Below are 19,619 nucleotides of genomic sequence, written 5' to 3'. Positions count from 1 at the left end.
TTTAATGATTCTATCAATGATAGGCTGAATATCTTCTCTTTTTAAATTATCATAGTGCAGAGGCACTCCCAAGTACTTAATAGGAAAAGAACCATTCTTACAGCAAAAAATTTGAGCAAATTCCTTAGCATTTGCATCATCCATATTTATAGTCATGAGATCACTTTTATGGAAGTTGATTTTCATTCCAGACAGATTTTCAAAGCATGACAGAAGCCATTTAAAATTTCTTGCTTTATGGACAGATTTTTCCAAGAAGAGTATGGTGTCATCTGCATATTGCAGACTAACCACACCTCCAGGGATCACATGGGGCAGAAGCCCAGAAATTAGACTGTGCGAAGCAGCTTTCTTGAGCATTTTGGTAAAAACATCAGCAACTAGATTAAACAACAGGGGAGAGTGTGGATCCCCTTGTTTGAGGCCTTTTCCTCCTACAAAGTAGGGACCTGTTGTATCATTAATCCTCACACTGAAAGTGCTATTAACAAGAGTGCTTTTAATCCAAGAAATCCATTTTGAGCGAAAACCCCTCGAATGAAGCATGTCAAACAAAAACTCCCAACTAACTCTGTCATAGGCCTTCTCATAATCTAATTTGAGAACTAAGCCTTGCGATCCTGATTTTTTAATTTCATGGATCACTTCATGTGCCATCACCACACTCTCTAGTATGTATCTCCCCTTAATGAATGCAGTTTGATTAGAAGAAATCAATCTGCGCCCAACAGGGGAGACCCTATTGGTCATGGCCTTAGAAAAAATCTTAATCCCACAGTTACTCAGACTAATAGGGCGAAACTTCTTCATCTCCCTGGCATCAACTTCTTTAGGAATGAGCACAATCAGAGCAAAGTTTAATCGTTGTAAATCCAGTTTTCCTACTTCAAAGTCTCTCACCAGGGCCATAAAGTCATTTTTAATCACATCCCAAAAGGTTTGATAAAATAAGAAAGATAATCCATCCGGGCTAGGGGCAACATGGGCATAAGACCCAAATATTGCCTCTTTAATCTCCTCTTCAGAAAAGTTTTTCTGCAAGAGGTCGTTATCTTCCTGAGTAACTAACTCATTTTCCTCCCAAAAGGAAGGACCAAGACAGATATTATGCTTGTTTTCAAAACAAAACAAGTTTTTATAGTAGGTAGTATGTTTCCTTTATATTCCTCTAAAGAAACCAGTTGGTGGTGATGGTTCTCTCACCTTGGATGATATCAATCTGCTATCAATGGCTGAGACTGAGCTTTGATTGCTCACCACCCGCTTAAATTTATTTTGTAAAAACACCTCCATCTTCCTTGAATTGTCCGATACACCAGGCGGCATCTCAAATCAATTCAAATAATAGGTCTTGTAAACATGTATTCTTTCCTGTCCATGAAATGTATTGCTTTGGACTTAAAAAATAGTATTGTTGTTGTTGTAAAATATTTAGATTGGAAACTTGAAACTTATATGTGTTAAATTGTGTCAGAAAAGTAATCCAGAAAATTATTACAGTTTTGCTTTATTTTATGCATATACTATAAAGGAAAATACTCTCATCCGATTCGTTTTCTTAGGCCCATCTCAAAAAAATTGCATACCGAGGTACTCCCTCCGTAAACTAATATAAGAGTGTTTAGATCACTACTTTAGTGATCTAAACGCTCTTATATTAGTTTACAGAGGGAGTAGAATTTTTCACAATCCACAAAAAAGTAAGAGTTTTTCATAAATCCTGAACCAACAGATGCAGTTGTTAGGACGACATGCTAGCTGACGGAGCTGACAAGTCAGATGCATGTTCATTAGGGGCATATCAAATGATGCCATTGTTTAGTTTTTACATCAAATTCAGCCAAATTCTATGAATTATGCTAGTATTTAATGAACAAGTATGGTAGATGCACCACACTAATCTGAGGGCCTCTTTGATTTAAAGGATATTCATATGAATTTTAAAGGATTGAAATCCTCGGGATTTCTATCTATGTTGGCCGTTTGATTTGTAGGATGAATCATATATGATTTATTTCCAGGATTCATTTGTATATATTCCATAGAATTCTATCATCCACTTAAAACTCTGGGGAAGAATCCTTTATTTTTTGTGAGATGCAGTCAAGCAAACCAAAATCATGTAGGATTAAAAAAGGCATGCCATTTGTAGTCCTATTGTTCTTCCTATTCATGCGTTCCTTAAATCATGTGAATCTTTTTTTAGCGGGAAATCATGTGAATCAAAGAAACCCTTACAATCATATCAGATATAAGCCCAACGAACATAAGTCTAAGTTGGCCCTCTACTTAGTTTTCATGTTGTCCGGACGAATGGTTTTGCCTTGTCAATTTTAGCACAAATGGTCATACATAAGGGGTAAAATGTGAATTCACAAATAAAGAGGTAAAACATGGCATTTTCTTTGAAAATAGTATAATATGCTGGCACGAGATCTTCGCTATGAGGTAAAAAGTAAATTTTACTCTTACAGTAATTTTGAATATTATGCATATACTATAAAAATAACACGATGGTTTTAGCCAAATATCAAAGACAACGTGACATGTTGAAAGCATCACTCTTTTAATTAGGGAGTAGTGTGGTTTCTTACTTTGTTTGTAGCAACACACGTGTACTATGTTTGTTCTTTGTAGTTTGACATTAGGACTTAGTTTTCTCTTTTTAGGAAAAGATCCTTAGGACTTAGTTTTAATTAACGAAAAGAAAGTGTTAGTGTCACAAGCTTGTTTCAGAGGATCAGGTTAGTACAAGGGAGCATTTTGTTTTTGCCACTCTAAATTTTGCCAGTTTTTCTTATGCCACTCTAGATTTTGACATTTCATTTTTGCCACTCTTAGCTTTTGACAATTATCACAATTGCCATTCCGTGGCAAAAAGAAAATAAAATTATTTTACTTTTGTCACTCTTAGCATTTGAAAATGTATCACAATTGCCACTCTGAAATTTTAATTTTGCCACAGAATGACAATTGTGATAATTTGTCAAAAACTAATAGTGCATTTGAAAATGTATCACAATTGCCACGAAATGGCAATTGTGATAATTGTCAAAAGCTGATAGTGGCAAAAGAGAAATGACAGAGTCTAGACTCGCATATGGAGAATTGGCATAAGATAGAGTGGTAAAAACAATTTTTTCCCTTAGTAAAAATGTTGTCACACATTTGGTATGTTGCATATGTAAGAAAAATAGCATCGTTGGACAATATTTTATTTAAAAAAACAAATGTAAGACGTTTAGGTTTAAGTAGACATTAATTATCCTATTTAATAAAAAATCTTTTTTTTTGACACACACACAAGGTCGACCGGTTCTAGGAACGAGTGGTCAGGGTTTTGTCCTTCCTCGCCAAGGTCGACTGAGGTCTCCAACTCTCCATTACACACTTCCCCACCCATCCACCAAGGCGCAGACAGGGGAGAAGAAGAAAGCGGAGGAGGAGGAAGATGCCTTGCCTGAACGTGTCGACAAACCATGTTTTTGTTTGGTAGAAGTAGGACCAGAGTACCAATTTTGCTACAACCATCTTCGATTTTTTGCTGGAACCAATGAATTTTTTTGCTACCATGTCTTTTTGTTTGATGGAACCAGTGTACTACATTTTGCTACCATTGTTTCGAGTTTTGCTACTATCAGCATGGTCAATTGGTACATCCTTTTTTCACGACGCGCTGAGTTTTGCTTCTTGCTGGAACCAGCTTCAAGCCGGTATGGAAGAATAAGCTTCCATCCTGGAGAGAAAAAGTTTCAACCGGCTGTGGAAAAGCTTCATTCGGCTTGACGAAAAGCTTCAAGTGCCGCGAGAAAAAAGTGTCCACCACAGCAAAAAAAGTTTCAATGCTGAAAAAAGCTTCAACTGAACCCAGTGTTTTTTTTGCTGGAACCAATTTCTTCATGAGGCGAGGCATGTTTTTTGATTTTTTTTTGTTGCATTTGTGTTTTTTGCTGGAACCATCAACTGATTTTGCTACAACGACCTTTTAATTTTGCTGGAATCGCGAAGCGGAGCTAGGACCAGATTTACCAATTGATTTTTGCTGCAACCATCAAATCTGCGAGCGGCTCCATGGCGAGCCGGCGAGCGACACCACGAGCCGGCGAGCGGTCGCCACAGAGCTTCAAGGGGGAGGCCAGGGGAGGGGGACGGGGAAGCAGGAGGGTGAGGACTGTTGCAGGAAGGAGACGCGAGGTGGGGGGTGGGGGTGAGGGGGTGGAATCCTGTGGTCTGGGACCCGCGTATCGTGTGGCTGGGGAGCCGACCGGCCGAAATTTCGGCCGGTGCGCCGGTGCCTAGCAGTCGCCTATTTTATTTAAAAAACAAATATAAGACGTTTAGGTTTAAGTAGACATTAATTATCATATTTAATCAAAAAAATCTTTTATTTTTTGACACACACACGCATAGGGTCGACCGGTCGAGGAACGAGTGGTCAGGGTTTTGTCCTTTCTCGCCAAGGTCGACTGAGGTCTCCAACTCTCCATTACCACTTCTTCACCCATCCACCAAGGCGCAGACAGGGGAGAAGAAGAAGCGGAGGAGGAGGAAGATGCCTTGCCTAAACGTGTCGACGAACCATGTTTTTGTTTGGTAGAAGTAGGACCAGAGTACCAATTTTGCTACAACCATCTTCGATTTTTTACTGGAACCAATGATTTTTTTTGCTACCATGTCTTTTTGTTTGATGGAACCAGTGTACTACTTTTTGCTACCATCGTTTCGAGTTTTGCTACTATCAGCATGGTCAATTGGTACATCATTTTTTCACGACGCGCTGAGTTTTGCTTCTTGCTGGAACCAACTTCAAGCCGGTATGGAAGAATAAGCTTCCATCCTGGGAAGAAAAAGCTTCAACCGGCTGTGGAAAAGCTTCATTCAGCTTGAGGAAAAGTTTTAAGTGCCACGAGAAAAGAGTTTCCACCGCAGGAAAAAAGTTTCAATGCTGAAAAAAGCTTCAACTGAACCCAGTGTTTTTTTTTTGCTGGAACCAATTTCTTCATGAGGCGAGGCATGTTTTTTGATTTTTTTTGTTGCATTTGTGTTTTTTGCTGGAACCATCAACTGATTTTGCTACAACGACCTTCTGATTTTGCTGGAATCGCGAAGCGGAGCTGGAACCAGATTTACCAATTGATTTTTGCTGCAACCATCAAATCTGCGAGCGGCTTCATGGCGAGCCGGCGAGCGACACCAACGAGCCGGCGAGCGGTCGCCACCGAGCTTCAAGGGGGAGGCCATGGGAGGGGGACGGGGAAGCAGGAGGGTGGGGACTGTTGCAGGAAGGAGACGCGAGGTGGGGGGTGGGGTGAGGGGGTGGAATCCTATGGTTTGGAACCCGCGTATCATATGACTGGGGGCCGATCGGCCGAAATTTCGGCCGGTGCGCCGGCGCCTAGCAGTCGCCTATTTTATTTAAAAAACAAATGTAAGACGTTTAGGTATAAGTAGACATTAATTATCATATTTAATAAAAAAATCTTTTATTTTTTGACACACACGCATAGGGTCGACCGGTAAGGAACGGGTGGTCAGGGTTTTATCCTTTCTCGCCAAGGTCGACTGAGGTCTCCAACTTTCCATTACATACTTCCCCACCCATCCACCAAGGCGCGGACAGGGAAGAAGAAGAAGAAGCGGAGGAGGAAGATGCCTTGCCTGAACGTGTCGACGAACGTGAACCTGGAGGGGGTGGACACCTCCGCTGTCCTCGCCGACGCCTCCAGCACCGTCGCAACCATCATCGGCAAGCCGGAGAACGTACGCTCCTTGCCCCATCTCCCCCCTTTCCTCAACATCCCGCCTTGCCTAGGCCATCTTCCCTCTTCTCGCGGCGTCCGTATCTCCATGTCGATCCATACAGGCGTGGCCGTCCCCTGGATTCCGTCCGTCTCTTAGGTCTGGCCCTTCAATCTGTTAGGGTTTTGGGGAGTCGATTCGATGCTGGGGGTTTGTTCCCCTTCCTTTGGGCGGCTATTCATGTTTGCTTTGCCCTGGAAGATCTTTGTCCCACGACTGCTGAAATTGTGGATACGGGGTTTTGATCTGTAGGTTTGTATGACATTTTCATGTGTGGAGCAAGTTCAAGGTTGTGATCTGGGGTTATGTCCAGTTTAGGACTGTGTTTCTTATGGTCATGTGTTTGTTTGTTGGTGAATGTAGACCACACAGACGAAAAAATCAGTTTCTTGTCAAATAAACTTTGCAGTTTTATTTACTACCTTTTGTTCCTATATGTGAGACGTTTTGGCGGTTTAAATTGAACTGCCAAAACATCTTATATTTAGGAGCAGATTAGCATGCACGTGAAAATTGAAAACTTGGACTGAACCTGAACTGAATCAAGGTTCGATTTCTTGATGTTTGGTGGTCAAGTCGTTGTCTTCTTGGTTTGGATATTTTTTCGAATCAGTTACTCCCTCCGATCCGAATTAATTGACGCAGCCTCTATAGAATGTCCATTTTACATTGTCTGCGTCAATTAATTTGGATTGGAGGGAGTAGCATTTTTATATTTCTTAGCCTCAATATGATAAGCATGAAGGGTGTTTGATGTGCTATGACATGAATATGCTGAAACTTGAAATGGATGGGCAAGTTACTTGGTAAAGGGATGAATAGAACCAATCTGTCTCTCTACAGAAGCAATCAGACAATGAACATGCTCGACATCTTTAATATTTATTACGGATTTCTCTGTAAACATAGCATAAGATGGGGAACTTTGAGAGTACCATGGAGCATGGAATTTGTGTGTATCTTTCTCTCAAAAGAACTTTGAAACCTTCATATTTTCCATTTTTCTTGGTCATTGCAACACCAAAATGAGTTGATTAGGAGGTTATGATTAGTGTCTATTGCAAGTCTAGAGTGAAAACACTTTATTCTGTTTTAGAGATTTTGCTTTGGGAGGCAATATCTGAAAGTCTTTCCAGAAATACATGTTTACTTGTTTTGCTTGTCTTTCGAATGTAGAGGTATTTCACATCAACAAGATATGGCTGTTTTCTGCGTGTTCCTCTATAATTGCTAATTCAGAACCTCATGTATTGGAAAATTATAAAATATATGCACAGTACCATTAATCTGACGTAAATCTGGACTGCTCATGTTTAACTATTCAGAACTTTATTTGCTTATGTTTTTAGAGAAATACAGGTCATTTCCTTGATTCTCAAGTTGTTCTTTTCTAAATATACTGGAGTATTATTTTGGAAAGCTAACTGTACTTAGGTTAGTTGTTTTTAAGTGTAGAAATACATCAATTTTAACAGAAAAATGGCTCCAATAGCTACTTCTGTTGATATATCAGAGATAATTAAGATCAAAATGACTTGCCTGGTTATTTATATTTATGATACTGAAGCCAATTATAATGAAGCTCTTAGTTGGTGTTTCATTCTGTAGATTTGGAGATATGATATGATTGTATACAATGTCAGACACTCGAACTACTGGAAATTAGGCTGTGATAGTTTTCTGGTTTTTAGCTGACCGGGTAGCAGGTACACCAAAGTTCTTTCTCACCGTCTTTATCATTCAGATACTAACTTGAGTGCTTCCAACAGTATGTGATGGTTGTTCTCAAGGGTTCAGTGCCCATGGCGTTCGGAGGTACCCAGGAGCCTGCAGCCTACGGTGAGCTGGTTTCCATCGGAGGGCTGAACCCTGATGTGAACAAGAAGCTGAGTGCCGGCATTGCTTCCATCCTGGAGTCAAAGCTGTCCATCCCCAAGTCCCGCTTCTACCTCAAGTTCCATGATTCAAAGGCAAGCAGATATTATTTGCTGTCGACCGCTCATTCATGGGTCTTCATCAGGCATCATCATGTTCTCATTGCAATTCTGCTGTTTGTTAGGCCCATCCTGCACAAGAACATGCTCAATGTTTGCATGCTTTGCATCAAGAGTAGATCATGTAAATGTCCATCTGTCGTTTGAACTCGTAGTGTCATGTTAGCTTCCACAGTGGCTTCCTTTCTATGCTAGATGCTAATTATATGAACTCCAATTAAGCCTTTTTCTTTACCATGCAGCGCTCGGACTTTGGGTGGAACGGATCGACCTTTTAGACGCCTCATATGGCGTGGAGTCCTGTATGAACTTCAGAGTTCCTAATATTCTGTCCATTGCCTATTTAAGGAGAAACCGCTGCAGTAAGACGTCGTGTCAGTTTAATGGCCAGTGTTTATGAGTGCTGGAGTACTTGTGTGATCTAGTTGGTTTGGTTTCGGACTTGCCATGGCAAGGAAATATTGCAACTGCTCGGTTCGATTCGTAATCATGAATCCTTTCTGGTGTCCTCTGTGTTTGTCCAATTGTGCTGGTTGTTGAGTTCCAGTGATTTGCTGCATGAACTAAAATTTAGGATTTGCGTTAGGTGCACCCTCCAACTGTGGAGTACATGCCCTTGGAGGAAATAGGCTCTGTTTTTCTTCGACTTAGCTGCTTTTGATATGCAAATTTGCTTGATTGGGTGTTTGTTTTCCTTTAAAGAGGTTGCACGCTGCAAAACATATACCCCAATTTGAGATGAAAATGGGAGGGCGATCATGGCTGAGGACCAAATATGTCATCTTTACGGAACTCTATTCCTGGTCTGCATCACTACATACAACCTCTAGAAAGGAATTCTTTTCTCCTCTCCTCTGCCCCTGTTGGATATGTGAGAGGTGCTTGTTGTGCCCTTGTGTATAGCAGTGTTAGGGCATCTCCAACGCTGACCCGTAAACCGGACATCGTATCCGCCCGTGGATACGACCATTCTGCTGGCACGGATGCGGGCTGGCCATCCAAAGCTAGCAGCATGCATTTCAAATCGTATTTTAGCAGCATGCATTTCAAATCGTGTTTTGACAAATTTTATCAAACACGATAGAATTCATCAAAATTCAGATAGAAAATAGAACAAATCTTTATTCTTATAAAAAGTAGAGTTGATGATGATAGTGTGCTTGTCATCCTGCAATATAGGTTGCCCGATCTATATCTAACGGGTAGGAAGGAAACTATTACAATTTCTCTACTTTTATAAAAAAATAGAGTTGGTGATGATGGTGTGCCTGCCATCCTGCAATATAGGCCGTCCGATTTATATCTGACGGATAGGAAGGAAACTATGTCAATTTTGCAAAAAGATACCCACACCCCTATCCACATTTGCAAATAAGGCTTTTCCTCGTTCATCATTTTCTCTCACAAGATAAACTACTCATACAAATGCATCTTGATGTTCCGTGCAGCGCACGGGCATCTTGCTAGTACTCTTATAAAAAGCAGAGTTGGTGATGAAGGTGTGTCTGTCATCCTGCAATATAAGTCGCCCGATCTATATCTAACGGGTAGGAAGGAAACTATGACAATTTTCCCGCACTCCTCTCCACATTTGTAGATACGGCTTTTCCTTGTTCATCTTTTTTTCTCATAAGATAAACTACTCATACAAATGCATCTTCATGTTTCATGCAACGCACGGGCATCTTGCTAGTCATCCATAAATACACATGCAAATATGTCTAGTACAACAGTAGTTCCAATCAGTGGCGGAGCCAGGAAAATCCAATGAGGATGGCCAAACGTTGCTAAACCTAGTTGAGGAGGGCCAGTCCATTAAAATACTCTGTTTTAACAGCAAAAAGTTATGTGTTTACACTAGTATTAGTCTTAAACCAGCGGACATTAGGGGGGTAGGGCCCTGCTGGTCCCCCTGTCTCTGCCACTGGTTCCAATTCAACCAGGTGTTAGACAAGTTTTTCATGGATAGATCAAATTCAACAATACTAACTCCAGTTCTGGCACATGTTGTCCCACACATATTGTCCCTTGAGATTCATCCAACAATTCATGTGTGTGAATTGTCTGCCCCTTGACCCGTAGTACACTATGGCAGCGCGTGCAAGCTACACAACGTATAGAGCAACAATGAGTGAATGAATGAACCAATCAACATATAGAGCAAGAAAATTAAAACTTACAATCTCCATGGTTGTCGCGCGCAATGGCCACATTGCCGGCAATCAACTGCGACATAATACTTTATGGCAGAGTTCTGGATGGTCTACCATCGATAGGCTAACGACTTCACATTTCGTTCATGGATGATTTGTATGTCACAGGGCACAATGTGCTTTTGCGCATGAAACGAACCATGCACGTGCTGCCAAAGAACCTCCTTCTGCTCCTGCCTATGAAGTCCACAGATACGCCTAAACCATACATCACACAACAACTCATTCACCATGTCGAGTACCCCGCCATCGTTCTTGCTCTAAAACAACGACATGGAGTTCGAAAATAAGCTCAATGGCATTTGACCAAACACCTGTCATGCGTGGTGTCAACCATGGTTGTCGTTGTCGACAGGGGGACAGAGGTACATGGCTACGAATAGATCATGGGTGGACGATGCTGTAGTACAAGGCGAGCATGCTTGTGGGTGGTAGTTGCGGACACCTGGTAATCCCTGTGTGGCAGTCGGAGAGGTACATCGGTGGCGTCGGAGGAGGAGGACGCAGATGCAAAGCAAGGGGGCAGGGGCGGAGTGGAAGAGAATGGGACCGAGATAGGGGTTTCAGTGGGTCGGGGCTGTCGGAGTCCTACGTGGCAGTGGTTCGGACTCCCGCAACGCCCCTCGGTTTGCTCCCAATTTGAGGGGGAAAATCACGTCTAGCCCGGTCGACAGACTGATACAGGCCCGCGTTGGATGGCAAAACACATCCATACCGCGCGGTCCAGACGGATGCGGGCAGTTTGATGGTTCACTCTGAAGATACCCTTAGGCCTGTTGTTTCCTTAATGAAGTTTGGCGTTCTAGCGTCGGGGAACATGCCGCCGACATTCTCGAGCCACATCTTTGAGTGTGGGTCCATCCCTTTTGACTTTCTTAGTTTTTACAGGTTTTTGCTTTCCTTAGATTTTGTTTTCCTGGTGGCATGTTGTAACAAAGGTCTCTCTGTCACCTCCCTACCTCGACAACATTCGGTCTGGCGTTGGGGAAGGGCATGTGAAGGTAGGTGTTGTAGGATTTTGTTGGTTCTCTTTGGATCTTGACAGTTGATGTGTCAATTAAGAAAAATAGTTGGTTGACTCTTGATATGGCTATTTGGACCCACTCTTTCGATTTGTTCTGCAACATGGCTTGCTTCATCCAATCCTCTAGACAGTTGTTCAAAAATTGTAAAACTGCATTGCGTAGGGTAATGTCACAACTAATGTTTTTCCTCTTTTACTATGATTATTGTGTCTTCAAAGACTGACATGACGATGATGTTTACGGGTGTCTTCTTTTTATTGTTGGTTCAGTGCATATTTTAATTTGAGATGAACGGCGTACCATCGAACAAGAAGAAAACCAATTTTGTTTTATTTATGATTTTGTGTCTTGATGTATTCCACTTGTATGGACCGTTGTTTTTCTTGACAATTATTTTTTTATTAAGAAAAATACCATCTTTACCTACCGGAGTGGTAAGTTGACCAGTCTTGTATTTCACCAGCAATCTCAAACTGATGCCTAGTCTAGCCAAACTACTTATCAGCGTTTACAAATTCAGCTTGAATGTATATCTACCAGTTCAGGTCAAATTAGGAGACAGAAATGTCAACTCGGAGAGAGAGAGAGACCAGGCTGACCGTTGACCTTTGCTTGTTAACAGAGAGGGAAACGCGCGCCATCGTTCGTCTCTCCTAAACATTCTTCTCTCCCAGATAAAGAAAACATTATTCTCTACGGTGGTGGCATCCACCGACGCCATGGCCGCGGCTTCTCCTCCCCTCCTCCCCGTCTCCGTTATCCCGGCGGCCACCGCCGCGACCGCCACCATCGTCCTCCCCGCCCCGGACACCTCCTCGGCGGCCGACCAGCGCGCCTATCTCGCCCGCCTCCTCGACTCCGCCAAGCGCTCCCTCTCCGGCGCGCGCCCGTGGGCGGAGCTCCTCGACCGCGCGGCGCTCAGCCGCCCGGACTCCCTCGCCGACGCCACCGCCCGCGTCCGCAGGAACCTCGCCTACTTCCGCGTCAACTACGCCCTCCTCGTCGCGCTCTCCCTCGCCGCCTCCCTCCTGGCGCACCCGTTCGCGCTCGCCGCCCTGCTCGCGCTCCTCGCCGCCTGGTGCGCGCTCTACCTCCTCCGCCCCGCCGACGCGCCCCCGCTGGCGGCCTTTGGGAAGACCTTCTCCGAGAGGGAGACGCTGGGCGGGCTCTTGGCGGCGTCGGCGTTCGTCGTCTTCGTGACCTCCGTCGGGTCCATCGTCTTCTCCGCCCTCGCGGCCGGCGCCGCGCTCGCCTGCGCGCACGGCGCGTTCCGGGTGCCCGAGGAACAGCTCTTCCTCGACGACGACCTGCAGCCTGGCGCTGGAGGAAGAGCGGGCTCCTCCGTCGACCTGCTCTCCTTCTTCACCAACGCCGCGGGAGGAGGAGGCGGGCGCGGCTGAGGCGCCCCACGTCATGCCGTCGACTGATTCATTCTTGAGAAATACACGAGACACCATACGTGTTGCTAGTTAGCTACACCTACATACACTAAATGAAATTTTTTATTGCATTTAGGATTTTATACGATTCAAAATATTTTTATAGGAAATTTGGAGAAACAAAACATTCATGAATTATTTGTTTGTGGATTGTTCGATGCCTAAAATTGAATTATGTATGATTTTTTTCTAAGAATTTATTTGCATTGTGTTTCTAGGAAATGTTTCATCTATTCAAAACTCATGAAATGAATTATTGGTTTCTCATCTGGGGTAAGGGAATCTCCAAGGGCGACACTTGAATCGCCCGCACACACGTTCGGGCTGCGTTGTTCAGACCGGGAAACACATATCCAACATGGTCTTGTATAGAGCGGCCGGGACGTGTTTTCTTTCGCAAATCGGAGGCAAACATGGAGGGCTTTGTGGGCGTCCGGACAGTTGCCACGCCCGCTTCTGACCGCCCTGCCCACCCAAACTCGCTCCCTCACCTCTCTTGCACTTTCCATCCCACGCGTCGTGCCGCTTGCCGCATTGCATTCATGCTAGCCCAGAGCATGCAGCAGCCAGCATTGATGCCCATGATTTTGACCGAAAGGGAGGGCGGCGCAGACGGACGCAACCTCTCATTGGCAGCATTGAACAGGCGCGCCGGCCGAGGGTGTCGGCCGCTGCTCGCCCGGTTGAACACGCCTCCTTGCAGCATTTAAACGCCCGCAGACTGCCCGCCTTCCTCCATTAAGCCCTGCACCTGTGCTGAGAAACCTACTCCGGACAAACGTCTGTTCCCCCTCCCACCCGGTATTTAAATGATGGCAGACGTCGGGTAAAAATTGCACCACACTTCGCTCTTCTTCCTTGCACTCAATTTTCTCCACAAGCTCCATGGCATCCGGCGAGCACGAAGCCGAGTTGTCCTGCATACAAGCTGTCTAGGTGGCCCGTCGAGCCTACCGGATACGAGCTGGGCAACTCTTTGCTCTTCCTCCATCGACGGTCCAGGCGGCTGGAGGCCAGCTCGCGAAGGCAGAAACTTCAAGCCGACATGTCCATGAGCAACTCACCGCTCCAAGCCAGCTCGCCGAGGAGTGGCGTGTTGCTCTAGGCCGACAAGCGGTGGACCACGACGACACAATCTCCTGTGCTGCTGCTACTCGCGCCATCCGCCGTCAACGTGTCCGTGACTGCGCCCTGCTGGGAGAGGTCGGCGACGACGCGGCGTCCAGCACGTTAGCGCCCACCGAGGTCATCGAAAAGAAGTAGAACACGGAGGTGTCGTGGGAGTAAGTCTGACAATAGAATAGGGGGTACGTAGGAGGAGGCAAGATCCTAGCTACGGCGAGGTTATGCATGCAAGGTTTACGAGTTCAGGCCCTTCTCGGAGGAAGTAACAGCCCTACGTCTCGGTGCCCGGAGGCTTGGTCGACTGGATTATGCGTGAGTTACAGGGGGTGCGAACCCTTGTGCCAGAGGAGGGGTGGCTTATATAGAATGCGCCAGGATCCCAGCCATCCCATGTTACACAGGGTCCAATGTACATTAAGACAGGGCGTTACTGGTAGCGCTAGTTATAAAGAGCTATAAATGATCTTTAAGACTACAGAGTGAACACCTAACCGTTGCCATCCTGAGTGACTTTAGGCCTTCTGTATTCCGAGTGGTTTCTTGTATGGTCGAGTGACTTCATCTTGGTCGAACGAAATTGGGGTTTCCGAGTGAGGTTAGAGGTCGAGTGGATTGCACTCCTTGGTGAAATCAGTCGGTTTCTTCTGTTGTATCTTGAATGTCTTTGACTCTAGGGCAGTGTCCTTGGGTAAGGCATCTAGGTCAGGCCTATGACCCTACCCTAGGTACATGTCATCGTCATTAGCCCCCGAATGGATTGAGGTCCGAGTGAAGAAAGAGCTGAAGTTGATTCCGACTCGATTCCCTACTTCGGAGGTATTTTATCTGAGTCTGTGAATCATGTTGAAGCTTCGATCTTGTTTCAGTCGCCTCGATCGATTCAGAGGTCGTCGAGTGAACTAAACTGATAAACTTCGAGTGTTGATATGGTACGAAATCTTCGGCGTGATTGGTTACTCTGTGGTCCTCGGATCTCACGGGATTCGAAATTTTGGGGAAGCGCGCGGGACGGAGCGTGCCGTAGTAAACAGAGTGGATAGACGAGGACGCCTCGATCTTTGCGCCGCCTTTTCCACCATGTATCAGGCGAGCGCCTGCTGCGGGATGTGATTAGATCGCTCGGGCCCACTCGTCAGCCACTCAGAAGTGGCCTCATAAATAGCGCCCGGGCCGATGCAAAGCACAATGCGCCTCAATCGTACCCTTCTTCCCCTGCTTCTCCATCGCGCTCTCCGCCATCTTCGTCGTCTCCGTTCACCCGCGAGCACTCTGTCGCCATGGGAAAGGACAAGACGGCGGCCCTGGAGCGCAAGAAGGTGGCGGCAGTGAAGGGCAAGAAGACGAGTCGGGGGTCATCATCGAGGTCTCAACCGCGGTTTCAGTCTGCCTCCACATCCTTTTTTCCGGGGTTTCTTGAACTTTTTTGGTTCTCAACTTCATCACTTCTCCCCCAACACAATCACATATCTCGCCGCCTACATCTCTCTGTGTGAAAACTTCTTGGGCTGTCGACCGCATTGGGGTTTGTTCAAGCACATCTTTACTTGCCGCTCTCAGTCTGTGAAGAAGGCAAATCTGAATGACGAAAAGACACACGTGATCTAAATGTGCGAGGGTTTAGGGATTCATAGAGGGGTAGGAGTACTTTTCCAGCCATGACCCTTCCCGACTCAGTTAGAGGGTGGCAGTCGACCTGGTTCTACTGCCGAGATGTTCCGACTCCCGGTCAGTCGACCAGTCTTCCCCCCTTCACCATGGACCGAGTCCGCCAACCCTCTTCGCTTATCATGACTCCAGCAGAGAAGGGATAGGTGTCCATGCTAGTCGACCGGGTAGTCCAATTGGTTCGTGATGGCGTCACTGGCATGGATTTGTTGGAAGTGTTTCTCAGTAGACACATCCAGCCCCTTCAAGCTCACAATCATCCGATGTGGATGTATTCGGGCCCCAACGACATCGCTCGGGTCGGCCCAGAGGAAGTCTCCGAGGAGATGGTGGAGTAGTGGTTGCGGAGCATCACTGGAAATAAAGACAACCCCAGGGGGTCCAGGAGAGTTGTCCCATTCGATGTCGAAAACAAGCCGAAAAAGGTCTGACCCTTGTTATCGAGTGTATTTTTATTCTGACTTGCAACTGTCCTTGAATCTGATTGATGCCTGTTTGACTCCTTGCCTTGCAGATTTATACTGAGATGTACTCGATGCCGAACGGGGAGCAAGCCCAGGAGGGAAGGAGAGCACAGACTGGCAATTCCCCGATGACCATGAAGATGATAGTGACGACTCGGATGGCAGTGAGGAAGTCGAATCACCACCCCGCTCAGAGCATCGATCCAAACAATCTCAAAACCCTGCAGGCGGGCGAGTCAAGGCAGCCCCTCCAAGCGCACAAGTGCAAAAACGCACTCGGACTTCGTCTCTGGAGCCATCCGAAAAGGCCGCCAAGCAGCTCAAGACCGCCCCTTCAAAGCCTCGGAAGGCCTTGCCCAAGATCAAGGTGGATGTTCCCATCACTTCTGCGTAAGTGTCTTGCTTTCTCTCTTTTCTTTTGCGCCACTTGGGAACTTCCATGTTACCGTCAACTCATTCTCTTGCTTGATCGAGTGGGTTCTGAAACTTTCAGTGCTGCCACTTCCGGGACCTCCATGGACATTTACAAGAATGAAGATGATGAGGAAACTGAAGACGCGGCTACTTCCAAAGCGGGTACGACTCTTGCCTTCATTTTGCCAATGGAACCGTCGGTCAACCGAACTCTTATGGTCGAGTCTTTTGCAGCACCGCAAAATGTCATTGACCTTCCAGACGACAATGAAGATGAACCCCAGAAGACCACGGGAAGGAAGAGCAGTACTTCGAGCAGGAGGGTGCCTGCGAGCAAGGTTCCTCAGTTGACATCAGCATCAGAACCAGTGATCCAGCCATCCGGAGATCCAATTCGGGCTTTTGTTTCTTTTGCCGACCCTGTGTCGACTGATCGTCCTTCGGCGTCGACCGCTGAAATCTCTGCTCCATCTGTGCAACTCCATGCTTTAGATCCTCTGGCTCACTCGACTATTCCACCAGGTCCGCTCTTCGTTACCCATCATGTCCCAGAGGACCAGATTAGCGCTACTAAGGAAGCTATACACCAAGCAGGCCTTATGATGGAGCAGATGAAGGTGGTGCGCGAGGCCAGCCAGGCTGCTTATGATGCTAGCTCAACTCTCCAGACCAATGTTTAGGTTAGTTGATTTCCGACTGATCTTTAGCTTGACCCTTGCTCTGTTAGGATATGGTACTTGAAGACTGCTCCTTCATTATTCGTAAGATGTCCGTGGATGAACGTTGTCAAACCTTTAATGTGCATCTATCATGAGTCTGCTCCCTGCATCTGTTCACCCACTGGGTGCTTTAACTTTTAATGTATAGTTCTTGTATTTGAGTCGACTAGGTCGCGTCTAGTGTACTCTTGAATCAGTGGGGGCACGCAGAGTGCACCCACTGGGCGTAGTCCCCGAGACCGCGGTCGACTGCGTGTAGTCAGCGGTGGTCTGAGAATAATGTCGCTTTAGAGCTCTTCCACTCGGTCTAAACAGGTCGGGCTGAGTGGAATCCGGACCAGTGGGGGCACGTCAAGTGCACCCACTGGGTGTAGTCCCCAAAACCATGGTCGACTGCGGGCAGTCGGTGGTGGTCTAAAAGTAATCGATGTCTACCTTTTTTTTAACTGAACGGACCATGTCGAGTGGAAATTTGGACCAGTGGGGGCATGCCAAGTGCACCCACTGGGTGTAGTCCCCGAGACTACTGTTGAATGTTTGATTCGGCAGTAGTCTTAGAACTCTTTTTGCTGTAATGACCTGAACTTGTATCTTTTCACTCGGAAGCAATTGATCTTTATTCCTATCGACTGGCATCTCTTATTCGTTGATTGCAGAAATCTTGTGAACTCGGGGCTCAGTTTGCTGACTTAGAGAGGAAACAGATCCAGCTCAATCTCGACCTAGAACTGGCCAAGGAGAACTTGCAAAAGGCCAAGGATGAAGCGGCTGCCATGGGAGGTAATAACTTGTCGACTATTTGCCTTACCATATTTTCCTTTCATTTTTTGAACCGAGTGACTCTACTCGAACAGATGTGTGTAGTGAAAACAGACAACTCCAAGCTCGTCTGAAGAATGTTATTTATTTAGACAAAATGAAGCAGGCCTTGGAGTAGAAGGACCTCGACCTTGCAGCGGCGCAGAAGACGTCGCGAGAGAAAGCCAAACTTGCTGACAAGAAGCTGGCTTCAGTCGGCAAGTTGGAAGAGGAAAACGCCAAGCTGAAGACCGACATTAACAAAGCCAACAAAGAGGTCGTGCAGCTGAAGGACAAGGTGGCCTTGACTGACAAGGTGGGAGACCTCACTCAGAAGAGAAACGAACTGGAGGCTTATCTGGGAGGACTCGCCAAGAAGATGTTCCTTATGCTTGAAGGTACTATCTCTTATCTGACTGATTTGCAACTACCGACTCATCGTGTGACTGCCAACTCATCGTGTGACTGCCGACTCATTCCTTTCCTGTGTGTGTGTGCAGAATTCTGCCAAAACTTTGAGGAAGAGACTAGGTGGATTGAGACGAGCCTGGACCCCATTAACTCCCCCATCAAAGATGAAGCTGCGATGAATGTGCTGTGACTGAAATCCCGCCTCGCCGGCGTTGTGGAGTATCTTACACGACTGAAAGTGGCGATGTCACAGATCGACACAGAACTCTGGCCAAAAGTGTCGTTCCAAAACGACCTCGAGTCTCTGATGACTCGACTCAATGGAATCCTTGGTCGAGTGCAGGCGTGGAAGAAGTCTTCTGCCCAGTGTGGTGCTGACGTGGCTCTGTCTCTGGTCCGAGTCCATTGCAAAGAAGCTAGGGAAGAGAAGCTGGTGGTTATCAAGGTCGCCAATACCAAGAAGCTTCAATTCCAGTCCTTTATGGAGACCTTCATCGATGCTGCTACTCGCATCGCCGATGGAATCGACCTGGATGAATTCGTCGAGCCAGCCAACCCTCCTCCTGCAGAGTGAACACACTTGATGCTACACTTTTATTTGCCTCGGAATGCCGAGTGATTTTGTAACCGTTAAACTCCTTCGGGCTTGATGCCCGAGTACTTTCGTTTGTGGTTCTGAACCTTGCCGGATTTATCTGAACTTGATTTTCCTTTAAATATGGTTGCTTTGTTTCTACCATTTTCTGAATCAACCCCAAGGCCGTTGTACTTGTGTTGCAGCTCCGATGAGAGGGTCGCAGACATGAGCACCAGGTGTTGCATACGTCCTGCACCTCATCGTCCTTGCGGATCGGGATGGAGCGGACATTGTACTTGTGGCATAGCTCCGACGAGAGGGCCGCGGACATGAGCACTAGGTGCCGCACACGACCTGCACCTCGTCGTCCTGACGGATCGGGTTGGAGCGGACATTGTACTTATTTCCGAGTGGGAAGATTGCTCTCCACTCGGAGTGTTTTTGTAACTTAGGCGAGTACAAGGTCGCAGATAAGCCCCCGAGCGGGAGGATCGCTCTCCACTCGGAGTGATTTTTTAACTTAGGCGAGTACGGGGTCGCAGCTAAGCCCCCGAGTGGGAGGATCGCTCTCCACTCGGAGTAGTTTTTTTAACTTAGGCGAGTACGGGGTCGCAGCTAAGCCCCCGAGTGGGAGGATTGCTCTCCACTCGAAGTGTTTTTGAAACTTAGGCGAATCGGGTTCGCGGCTAAGCCCCCGAGTGGGAGGATTGCTCTCCACTTGGAGTGTTTTTTTTAACTTAGGCGAGTACGGGGTCGCAGCTAAGCCCCCGAGTGGGAGGATTGCTCTCCACTCGGAGTGTTTTTTTAACTTAGGCGAGTATGGGGTCACGGCTAAGCTCCCGAGTGGGAGGATTGCTCTCCACTCGGAGTGGTCTTTTAACTTAGGCGAGTACGGGGTCGTAGCTAAGCCCCTGAGTGGGAGGATTGCTCTCCACTCGGAGTGATTTTTTAAAACTTAGGCAAATCGGGTTCGCGG

At 46.4% G+C, this 19,619-nt stretch overlaps 2 protein-coding genes across 3 annotated transcripts; both read left to right on the top strand.

Annotated features, from left to right (window-relative positions):
- The first annotated feature begins 5,523 nt into the window (after nucleotides 1-5,523).
- On the top strand, nucleotides 5,524-8,302 carry LOC125508713 (macrophage migration inhibitory factor homolog). 2 transcript variants are annotated; one of them, XM_048673493.1, is made up of 4 exons: nucleotides 5,524-5,760; nucleotides 7,569-7,769; nucleotides 7,859-7,917; nucleotides 8,036-8,302. In XM_048673493.1, the coding sequence occupies exons 1-3, from the start codon at nucleotides 5,650-5,652 to the stop codon at nucleotides 7,910-7,912; spliced, it is 366 nt and encodes a 121-aa protein (XP_048529450.1). In that variant the 5' UTR covers nucleotides 5,524-5,649; the 3' UTR covers nucleotides 7,913-7,917; nucleotides 8,036-8,302. The 2 variants fall into 2 exon arrangements, with proteins under 2 accessions (XP_048529450.1, XP_048529452.1); XM_048673495.1 differs by lacking the exon at nucleotides 7,859-7,917.
- A 3,189-nt stretch (nucleotides 8,303-11,491) lies between these two features.
- On the top strand, nucleotides 11,492-12,632 carry LOC125508712 (PRA1 family protein B2-like). Its single transcript, XM_048673492.1, has one exon. The coding sequence runs from the start codon at nucleotides 11,751-11,753 to the stop codon at nucleotides 12,429-12,431; it is 681 nt and encodes a 226-aa protein (XP_048529449.1). The 5' UTR covers nucleotides 11,492-11,750; the 3' UTR covers nucleotides 12,432-12,632.
- The last annotated feature ends 6,987 nt before the right edge of the window (nucleotides 12,633-19,619 follow it).

This window comes from Triticum urartu, chromosome 5 (genome assembly GCF_003073215.2).
Source record: "Triticum urartu cultivar G1812 chromosome 5, Tu2.1, whole genome shotgun sequence".
Classification (NCBI taxonomy): Eukaryota; Viridiplantae; Streptophyta; class Magnoliopsida; order Poales; family Poaceae; genus Triticum; species Triticum urartu.
This window is presented reverse-complemented; position numbering and strand designations above follow the sequence as displayed.

Excerpts from the sequence above, each read along its gene's own strand:
- LOC125508712 (XM_048673492.1), top strand. The coding sequence starts at position 11,751 with ATGGCCGCGGCTTCTCCTCCCCTCCTCCCCGTCTCCGTTATCCCGGCG.
- LOC125508713 (XM_048673493.1), top strand. The coding sequence starts at position 5,650 with ATGCCTTGCCTGAACGTGTCGACGAACGTGAACCTGGAGGGGGTGGAC. Across the intron at positions 5,761-7,568 it reads TCATCGGCAAGCCGGAGAAC|TATGTGATGGTTGTTCTCAA; the intron begins GTACGCTCCTTG and ends TGCTTCCAACAG. Across the intron at positions 7,770-7,858 it reads TCAAGTTCCATGATTCAAAG|GCCCATCCTGCACAAGAACA; the intron begins GCAAGCAGATAT and ends GCTGTTTGTTAG.